Below are 10,933 nucleotides of genomic sequence, written 5' to 3'. Positions count from 1 at the left end.
GTATGCCCCACAGAGGACCTTAAGGTCCATAAATAGCAACACCCTAGTGGTCCCAGGCCCTAAGGAAGTCAGAATAACCTCAACCAGAGCCAGGACCTTTTCAACACTGGCTCCGGCCTGGTGGAACGCTCTACCTCATGAGACCAGGGCCCTGCAGGATCTGATTTCTTTCCGCAGGGCCTGTAAGACAGAGTTGTTCCGCCTGGCCTTTGACTTGGAGCCAATTTGATTCCCTCCCCCTCTTTCTTTCTTTTTTCTTTTCCTTTCTCCTCCTGCAATGAGGCTACATTTTAATATTTTAATGTTTCAATATTTTAATGTTGTATTTTAATTTTGTTTTTAAGTTGTATTCATTCAACTTGTTTTTATTATTGCTTGTTAGCCGCCCTGAGCCTGGCCTTGACTGGGGAGGGCAGGGTATAAATAAAAATTATTATTATTATTATTATTATTATTGTTGTTGTTGTTGTTGTTATTATTATTATTTATGTTCCTTTCTCACAAGAGACCAAAGCTCCCCCAAAGATCTGGAGACCATAGAATCATAGAATTGGAAGGGATCCTGAGTATCATCTAGTTCAACCCCCTGCAATGCAGGAATATGCAGCTGTCCCATAAGGGGGTCAAACCTGCAACCTTGGCGTTATCAGTGCCACCGCCCTTTAACCAACTGACTTATCCAGGCATTCTCCAGGAGTTTGCTTTTTTACCTTTTCCTTCCAAATATTTCGCCATTTATACCATGTCTTTCAGGTTTACATGCAAGAACACATTTACTACTGATTGCTTCAACTCACTCTGGGGATTGCTCCTTTGGCTGAAAAGCAGATTTAAAAAAACAAAACAAAAACAAATCAGGGGCAGCCTTTGATAATCTTTTGTTAATATGGTGCCCTGTGCGAGGTCAAGTGGTCTGTCGGTAGAGCATGAGACTCTAAATCTCAGGGTCGTTGGTTTGAGCTCCACGTTGGGCATAAGATTCCTGCACCGCAAGGGGTTGGACTAGATGACCCTTGTGGTCCCTTCCAACTATAATTCTTGGATTTTATAACCCCCAATAATTAAGGTTTGCCTAACGGAGTCCTGCTCTGACTATAGCTTGGGAACCCCTTTTTGTCCATAGGTATTGAGAGTCATTGTTAAACCCAAGTTGTTTTGTTTTTATTATAAAGTTTCTTTGGAGCCCTTATGCCATAGGTAGTAAATAAAGGAAGGCAGAGCTCCTGCCGCTGCACAGCTGCATAAATCCAACCGGTGTAGCTTTGCACCTCTCCATTCAGAATGGAGTGGACTATAAATCGAAATCCAAATGAATGCAGTACAAAGAAGCCTGCAAGTGTATGCAGATATAGCCTCACTGGGGATTCGAACACGCGACTAAAGGGAAAAGGGCGGGCCTTGAAACAAGAGCAAGCGCGTGGCGTCGGGAACTGGATTGGAGGCGAGCTGAGCCAAGAGGCGTGGCCCAATCAGAGCCAAAGGGCGTGGCCCAACGGGACTGAAGCTTGCGCGCGCGAGAGGGTGGAGCATCGCTTTGAGTGGAATGTTATGGGTGCGGCGCTTCCGGGTCGAGTTCTTGACGTCCCAATCCGAGCCAGGCGCGTTGTGGCCCGCAAAACGCTATGAGGCAGGCTGGGCGCATGCGCCCTGAGAGGAACCTCAAGCCGCAGCTTCTGCCGAGCGCATGGGCAGTGGCGGTCTCTCCGTTTCCTCGGCGAGCGCATGCGCGGTGCTGTCGGGCGGTGTCGGTTCCGGGTAAAGCAGCGATAGGAGCGGCTGCAGGAGATTCTCGAGCAGGTCGGCCATGGCGGCAGCAGCGGCGACAGCAGCCCCAGGCGGGGCGGGGGTTGTGCCAGGACCGGGAGCGCCGAAGCTGGGAGTGGAGACGGTGAAAGGGCAAGTGTTCGACGTGGGGCCGCGCTACACGGACCTGCAGTACATCGGCGAGGGGGCTTACGGCATGGTCTGGTGAGTGAGCGCGAACCGCGCGGAATGGCCCTGTCCGGGCGCCGTACCCGCGCAAGGAGCCCGAGGCTTGGCTGGCTGACCCGCCGAAAGCGGCCGTCCCAGCCGCCGTAGCCTTTCCGACAGGCTTCCGCCATGTTGCTTCTTAGTTACTGAACCCCGACAGAGGCGCCTGCCGCGCTCTCGACGCTGCTCTCCCCGCCCCGACCCTGTCCGTGTCGGCTCCCGTTGCTCCTCCGCTCCAAGGCTCCCCGTTGCACGCGCAGGGCTCTCCACTCGGCTGCAGCCTTTTTCTGCAGATGCTCTTCTCCCAAACTGCCCTGTGAACTAGGAACGAGCAGAAGCAGCACGCCCTAGCCCTGCCAAGTCATTGTTGTGCTCCGAGCCCCTCCCAGGGACTGCCCCTTGCCGGCCCGCTATCTCCTTGTGCCAATATTTGCCAGCTTCCTTGCTCATGCCTCCATTGTTCGGAGGCTGGCTGGTGCCTTCCTGCTGCTTTCAAAGGGCGCTTCTGTGCATTTTAATACCAAGGTGGCAAGCAGCTTGGTGGTCGCAGCCCTGGTGCCCCCTTATCACTGCAGCACTTTGGTGGAGAAGTTGCATCTGACAAACTTCTTGTTGCACGGCTGTTGGCACCAGGGACACGTCTTGCAAGTCGGAGGCTGGCTAACCTGCCTTCTTGCCAAACCTCTCATTGCCATGTAGTTAAGTAATGCGGGAATGCTTACTATGATGTCAGCCCCACTCAGTGCTAGCACTTTTTACACCACTATTCCTGTAGGCTCCATAGTTTTGCCAGCCTTGTTAAATACCATATTGAGACATAGTGTGTGTTCTTTTCTAGACTTGGATTGACACTAGGCCTATAGTTTTTATATTAATGGTAGGCTATTCCAATAACTGAACCTTCAGAACTGCTGTATATGCCTCATTTGTGCCTTCAAAAGTTAACCCAAGCTAGGGTATTTGCAATATCCTATTGTATGAAACCTAGCCACCATATTACACCCAACAGCTTGCCAGTACTTGTAGCAGTCAAACTGTGTAACACCTTTTATTCTGAAGTATTTATTATCTCCTTGCTAAGCATCTGATCTTCTAGGCTTCTGTGCTTACACTCCATGTCTTGAGAACTTTACAGTAGGTATAGGAAACATTTGGCGCTGCAGATGTTGCTGAACTACAATTCCCATCAGCCCCAGCAAGCATAGTCAGTGGCCAGGATTGTAGCAGTTGTAGTTCAGCAACACCTGCAGGGCCAGAGCTTCCCTGTACCATGCCACCTAGTGTTGACTCTTTAGGTCTCATTCTGTCAGCTCTTGCCAGCTGCCAGGACTTGTGCCAAGTGGTGATAATGGAGCCAAACAGTTGGGTTTTCTAAATAATTGTATCATGCAATTTGTATTGCTGTGCCTGCTATTTCCTCCTCTCTCCCTTATCTTTCTGTCCTTGTATTGATCCTATTGACTTAAGATCCAAAACCTTGGTGTACATTTGGGGCTTTCTGACTGCCTTGCATGGAAGCAGTTCCCCTTGTCAGTTGCTCTTGTGGATCACCAGACTGTTTTCTTCCAATGGGGGAGAGGAGGGGGAAAAAGGCATTTGGCAATTTGGAGAAAGAATGTATGCAAGCTTTTATACTGAGGAGACAGTCTATGTATGTGCACAGACCCAGAGGTTACCATCTGCATGTGTCTTTTGTCTTCCTTTCCCCCACAGCTCTGCCTACGATCATGTCAACAAGATCCGGGCTGCCATAAAGAAGATCAGTCCCTTTGAGCACCAGACGTACTGCCAGCGCACACTGCGAGAGATCAAGATCCTTTTGCGCTTCAAGCATGAGAATGTCATCGGCATCAATGACATCCTGCGTGCACCTACCATTGACCAGATGCGTGATGTGTATCCTTGAAGGCCACTGTTGTCCCTTCCAAGCCTGGAAGGGCACCTACGTGAAAATATGTTTTGATGCCCAGAGGCTGTGGGAGTCACACTGTGATCTGCATAGAGTCCTTGAATCAAATGCGTGGCTCTGAGGCTTTGGCTGGCACGCAGCATAATGATGTGCTGTGGAATTGCTGGGAAAAGATTGCGCCAGCATCTGCATTGGCTTCCTGTTGTCTTCTGAGCATGGCTCTGGGCGTTGTGCTTTTAATGGGTTAGGGCTAAAATGATCACTTGGATCAAGAATGTTCCTTTAGTACCATACATCACAAGCATGTGAAGAGGCGGTGTTATTGGCTGCATCATTATCAGCGATACATTCTGCTTGGCAGTCATTGGAAGTGTTAGCAACACTCAGTATCTGGCTGGACTACACCTATGAAAATCTAACTCAGCCTGAGGGACAAATTGTGGGTGGCATCATGGGTGGCTCAGCACTTTGTGTGCACTTTATGGTTCCCCCTTCCCCTCCCTAGATGCTCCTTTACGTACAGTACTACTATTAAAGTTGTTTTTCTTGACTGTTGCTCTTGCTCCCTCTTTCCTGGAGGGGGCACCATTTCTCCCTCTGCAGATATATAGTTCAGGATTTGATGGAAACTGATCTCTATAAGCTGCTGAAGACCCAGCAGCTCAGCAATGACCACATCTGCTACTTTCTCTACCAGATTCTCCGAGGGCTGAAATACATCCATTCTGCCAATGTGCTTCATCGGGACCTGAAGCCCAGCAACCTTCTCATCAACACCACGTGTGACCTGAAGGTGGCATTCAGCAACTTTTGCTAGACTCTTTCCTTCCCTCTCCAGCTGACACCAGCTTGCCCCGCCCTCCTCTGCATTTTGCAACCTTAGATTTCTGCTCACCCTGGGTTTGCTACTCATGCCCATCCCCTTTGGGGTCCCCCCTCTCTCTCCTTACAGATCTGTGACTTTGGCCTGGCTCGGATCGCAGACCCAGACCATGACCACACAGGTTTCTTGACGGAGTACGTCGCTACTCGCTGGTATCGAGCCCCTGAAATCATGCTTAATTCCAAGGTAAGATAGTCAGAGTGAAGACTAGCGATGCAAAGTTCATTTGGAAGTGAGGTGTCTCGACTTTGGGGGGGGATTAACATAGCCATGAAAGCAACATGAAGACATTTTCTTAATTTAATAACACTTAGCCCACACCCACCATATGGGTATTTATTTTTTTCTGAAAATCTGGGGAAAGAGAGATGTCTTTCTGAACCCTGTACTTTTGCTGGGGCCATAGTTTCAGGCTTTCAATGCCTCATAAAGAAAGGAACCTTAGTTTTCATCCTGCCAGATAGTCACTGTGCAAGGAGAAAGCAGCCTCTTTATGAACTGTGGGCTGGTTATGCACGGCACGGGGAGCCCAGAACCTGGTTCTCTTTCCATGTCTTTTACCCCCTTCTCAGGGCTACACCAAGTCTATTGACATATGGTCTGTGGGCTGTATCCTGGCTGAGATGCTGTCAAACCGACCCATCTTTCCTGGCAAGCACTACCTGGACCAGCTGAACCACATCCTGGGTAAGGGGAAAATATCAGGGAGTAAAGCATTTGGTATTGGAGGAGAGAGGTTTTTGGCACTCGCCATTGAATGGCCAACTCTGCCTCCTTCTTGGTCTCTTTTCAGTGCCCGAGGCCTTGCTTGTTACAGAACTTGAAAACTATTTTCCCTGTTCAATATATCCAACAAAGTTCTATCTGCCATCTCTACAGGTATTCTGGGTTCCCCATCTCAAGACGACTTGAACTGCATCATCAACATGAAGGCTCGCAACTATCTCCAGTCGCTGCCCCAAAAGCCCAAGGTTCCCTGGGCCAAACTGTTCCCTAAGGCTGATCTCAAAGGTAAGGGAGGAAGAAGGCAAAGGGTGTTCAGCCACTTCTGTGTCCCAGCATGCATTGCTCATTGTTGTCCATTCTCACATTCCAGTGTTTTCCCAACTATATATGCCTAATTATACTTCCCAATATAACCTAAGCCAGAAGTCTTTAAACACTTTTGTTTCATGCTCACCAGTGACTGCTGAAAGAGAAGGTTCCCATTAGCCTGTGCAGGTTGCAGTTTCCCCCTCACTGTTCAAATATAAATGTTGCTCAGCCACCTGCATTTCCACCCAGTGTGACCAGGACTTTTGTGTCTCTCATCGCTCTTGCCATGAAGGGGTATGAAAATTAGCATGTCCTGAAATTTCCTTTTGATGCAGCTATTAACAATATAAGAGCTGTGGTCTTGTTTCTAACTAATAACATAAACACACAGCCACACCCTAGACAAAGCAATGGGACAGGCTATACTTGAATCCCAAAGGAAAGTGGATTGTTGGGACTTCAAATAAAAAACACCACAGAGCAGCTTTATGCAGACTTCTAGAGGAAAGCAGGCCAACTGAGAAGCATCTGATTTGAAATAACTCATTCCCTGATAGGGGATGTTCACAACATTCTGTGCCCTCAAAACTGAGGATAGGATAAAAGTTCTTAATTAGCACTCAGGGGTAATGCCAATCAAATTGTCAGCTACCAATAAAGGTGGACAAAACGTGTTGATGCTAATGTTAGACCCCTTGAAGCCAGGACAACTGAGATTGTTGCACTATGGTTATGCTCTGTGCAGCTTACAGTTCCCCAAACAAATTATAATTCATCCACAAAAAGATAAAACATTAAAGGTATTTGGAGCTGTTTATGGTGGTTCCTTCTGCTCTTTGGCAGTTGGGGGCTGGCTGATGGTAAATGTTGCAACTCAGAGAAGTTCCCTTGCCACAATCTGTCAAATTGTTGTAACCCAATCCAGCACATGTTTCACTTGGAAGCAACTCCCACTAAGTTCAGTGAGACTTACTTCCTTTAAGTTGAAAAGCAAATAACTCGAGACTTAAAACAGGCAGCAAACAATTTCTTCTAAAGAGCAAGAAACCAGCCAGAGTGGCATTTGGATGTTCTTAGAATACAAAAGTGTGAAAAGACCATTGGAAGGAGGACAGGTGATGGCTGAGACACATGTTGAGGACATGTGCGGTGTGTGAGAGCTCTCCTCTATGACAGTGTTTGGAATACAGAGCACTAAGGAGCTACGTTAAATCAAGATGATACACAGTGAAGATTTCTAGGAGCTAATTGATAAGTTTCAAATTGCAATTGGGGACAGATTGCATTTACCTTAGAGTCCTTAAAGACCTTAGATGTTAAAAGCCCAGCAACTTCACAAGTATGTGCAACTTGTCAGTGTAAGGCCAATTTTAAAGAAAGGGTTCGGGGGTGAATTGCAAATGCCACACCTGTAAGTCTTACTGTTACAGGTCAATTGGTAAAAGCATTATGAAAGCCAGTTATTAAGTGCATAAGAGAGATTCTGGGGTTATGGTGAGCAGCTCACTGAAAACATCAACTCAGTGTATCATTGCTGCAAAAAAAGGCACTCGGATTTCCCAGGCACTCAAATGTTGAATTAATTGGAAAGGTGTTGAGAATAACACTCTGGTGCCTCTCCTTAAACCTGTAGCAATGCCTGAGCTAGAGGAATGTCGTTCTGGACCACGCCCAGGCCATGCAGGGTAGTGCAGACTGGGAGAAGGTACAGAAGTGAACAGCCAAGGTGGTCAAGTGCGGTGAAGCATCTTCCCTAGGAGGAAAGAGCAAAGCCTGTGGGGCTGGTGGCCGCCAGCATAGATCGCATTCAAAGGGGGTAGACGCATTTGCATGGCGCAATTGTGATGTCGGCAGCCGCCCATATTCACAACGGAGAAAAGGAACGTCCACTTCGAAAACAAATACACCTGTGAATAGGCACAAAATGGAGAGAGCTGTTGCTGCACAAGCAGCGCATGGAAGCATCTACCTGGCCGTCATTGGAAACGGGATGCTGGGCTAGGTGAGCCCTGGTCCTGATCCAGGAGGAACCTTGCTATGGGATGCTGTCGGTGATGCCAGCCACCCTTCATTGCTCTCTGCTGCCACCTGTGGCCAGATTCCAGCCCTGCAACTATTTGCTGGCACAATTTTGTGTGTGTTTGTGTGCGCGTTTTCTTTCTGTTGCCCTCTGCTGTCTGGCTGCTGATACTGCATCCTATTTCCCCCACCCTCCTTTCCCTTTTTCAGCTCTGGACCTGTTGGACAAAATGTTGACCTTTAACCCTAATAAGCGCATCACAGTGGAGGAGTCCCTTGCCCACCCTTACCTAGAGCAGTACTACGACCCCTCAGATGAGGTGCTGGACGCTTTGGTTCTTGGGGTTTGACTACCGTTCGAGGGGATTTGGGAGCGCAGGGCGAGGAATGAGAAGGCGGGAGTACAGTGGGCTAGGATGGGCGGACTTGGGAAACGAAGGAGTTTGGGGACCAGGATTCCTAGATATTTACATCTCTCCCTTTGCTCCACGCTTAGCCGGTGGCTGAGGAGCCTTTCACCTTTGACATGGAGCTGGATGACCTGCCCAAAGAGAAGCTGAAAGAGCTGATATTTGAGGAGACGGCACGATTCCAGCCTGGTTACCAGGGGCCCTGAGGGGCTGTTCGGACCACTGGTAAGTCAAACAGCACTGCGGGTCAAGAGGTTGTTTTAGTAAATCTGCCTGACCTTGGGAAGGCCAGCTGTGGGGCAGAAATACGTTGGCCCAAGTTATTCACATGATCGGTGTTGAATGCGGTGATTCTGAAGTGGCTTGTTCCCACCACCAGTTACTTTGCGACGATGAACTTGGGACATCCCCTTGGTGGAGATTCCACTTCCCGGTACCTACATTTCTGTGAATGGACTGGGGATGTCCAACGGGGTGGAGCAGATCATTGCTGCAAGCTGCTTAAGTTATGAAACACACATGTGAAGGAACCTGGAGAGAGAGTTTTATCTGAACTTTGCATGTGTATGTAGCCAGAGAAGTTTTATGTTGGCTGATCATTGCCTGCAAATGCTTACACATATACACACATATACACCATTCAGTTGTGAGGCATTATCAAGACTTGTTAGGTAGACACTTTTTGCTATTACAAATTTCAGAAATGTGTGTTTGCTATGTGGATGATTTTGGGTTTTTTTGGTTTCCCCGCTGCAGCTAAGCGATTTAAATGTTGCTGCATCGTGTGATTTGTAGACAGGACTCCTGAGTATTTGCGTCTGTAATTCTCATAGGATTTCTTTTTGTTCCAGGTCTCTGCTTCACCAGGAGATGATTTGGGACTGTACCCAGCTCCCCTACTGGATTTTAGAGGGGAGCACAGGATTCAGGGGGTACCAATTTGGGGGTGCCCCTGTCGACTTGCTGTACAACTGCGCTTTGCTACGTGGCTGTGAACCCTGGTAACCCATCTCTGGACCCCCTTAATGTGATGTGTCAGGGTGAGACCCTGGTGCCCAGGTTGGGGAAGGGGAGGGGAGTACCCTCCCCTACAGGAGGGAAAGGAAATCGGTTTCCCCTGTCCTTTAACCCCTCCCTCAAAGAAATTGAAGGGAGCGGAGTGTCATCTCCTTTTTTTGGCATTTTATTGTCTTTGTTAACGAGTTAATAAACTAATGCAGATTTTTTAGCAGGGCCATTTTCTGATCCCTTGGGCATTATTAACAAAGGGAGTTGAACCTAAATCCTGGCTCCTGGACTCTCACTCTTGTAATCCACAGAACCACATGACTGTTCCACAACTGGGAACAGAGCCCAAGGGTTCTGACTCTCTCCCCCCGCCCCCCCACTACACTCCTTGAGAACTCACAGGAGTCCTGGTTCCTCCCTGCGCAAATGGAGGGCATGTATGTGCTGGTTTTTTGTCTGCTGGTTAGTGCCATTTTTCAAACACCTTTCATGCACATCTCGTCACTGTGGGCAGCAGCTGTTGTGCAGCGCAAGATGAAGATCTTTACAAAGCTAGAAAGGTGTGCCTGTTCGGAAGAGGGGGGGAATGTCTCCCCCTTCTGCTTCTGTGGCTGTGCAGATGAAAAGGAAGGCTTTCAACTTCATTTGCTTCCTCTTTTAAGGCAAGGTTTGTGGTTGTCTGCCTCCCCCTCCCTCCCTCCTCCCCCTTTCCATTTCGCATCTTGATAAATTGGGCAGTCGGGGTACGTGAACCCTTTGACATGTCCCTCAAGAAACCAATTGGCCTCTGCAACGGCACTGCACTTTTGTCTTCTTGCTGCTACAAACTAACATGGCTGCCCTCTTAATTCCCCCTCCCTCCACTTTCATCAATGATGTTCTTAAACAATGTGTGCAGAATTTTACCCTCCCCCCCCCCCATTTGCCTTGGTCAGATCAAAGTCCAAAAGTGATCAGGGGCCTGCAGCTATCAGCAAACATGAATTTTACAAGGGAGGGGAAAGGCTGGGAAGATGACGGACGATCACATCTTGTGTGTCCTGAGGGGACAACCCAGTTGCCCCGTAACAACCAAACTCTTGAGGGGAGGAGGTATTTTGGATATGCGAGCACTAAACCAGGAACAAGCAGCTAGACTGTTGTCTGCTGAAAGTATTGGGAAGGAAGCAGCCTTGGTTGAAGGCAAAGCTTTTGGGAAGGGAGCACTACTTCTTAGATGGACTAACTTCTGGATTTTAAGCCCTCCCACCTCTGTGTGTGCCATTTTGGGGAGGGGGGTACCAGTTTGGATGAGCAAGAACTGCCAGAACCTTCGGGTTCCCAAAGACAGAAATGTTGCAAGCAGAAAAACGGGAATGTGGATTTTGTCTGTCTGTTTGTTTCCTTAGCTTATCTAGTTGAGTGAGGAGGAAGTCTCTGTTCGGACAGTGTTGCCTGTTTGTCCATCCACGACGGCATGCTAAATGGGCTTCCTCCTGGGGCGTGTAATACTATGAGGGAACTTGGATTGAAGGGAAATAATGCCTCCCCATCCCCTCCTGCTTTGAATTGTATAAAAAGACCCTGAAATAAATCATTCCTTTATTCCTTCAATGCCTCATTTTTGTCTTATTTTGGAGGGGGAAACATGTATTTTTAACTGTCTGAGAACCTAAGTTGTTTTTTCCCCAGGAGGGTTTGGGGTGTCGAGGAAAAAAG

The 10,933-nt window shown here is 48.3% G+C and overlaps 1 protein-coding gene across 1 annotated transcript; it reads left to right on the top strand.

Moving 5' to 3' along the window:
• Nucleotides 1–1,570: 1,570 nt before the first annotated feature.
• MAPK3 (mitogen-activated protein kinase 3) lies at nt 1,571–10,828 on the top strand. The gene is made up of 9 exons (XM_083469216.1): nt 1,571–1,968; nt 3,685–3,867; nt 4,484–4,673; nt 4,833–4,949; nt 5,336–5,450; nt 5,643–5,774; nt 8,028–8,137; nt 8,314–8,452; nt 9,079–10,828. The coding sequence occupies exons 1-8, from the start codon at nt 1,805–1,807 to the stop codon at nt 8,431–8,433; spliced, it is 1,131 nt and encodes a 376-aa protein (XP_083325342.1). The 5' UTR covers nt 1,571–1,804; the 3' UTR covers nt 8,434–8,452; nt 9,079–10,828.
• Nucleotides 10,829–10,933: the final 105 nt, after the last annotated feature.

Source organism: Podarcis liolepis, assembly GCF_965112155.1.
Source record: "Podarcis liolepis genome assembly, chromosome: 13".
NCBI classification, from domain to species: domain Eukaryota; kingdom Metazoa; phylum Chordata; class Lepidosauria; order Squamata; family Lacertidae; genus Podarcis; species Podarcis liolepis.
The sequence above is the reverse complement of the archived record's forward strand: the minus strand, read 5'-3'. Positions and strand labels throughout refer to the sequence as shown.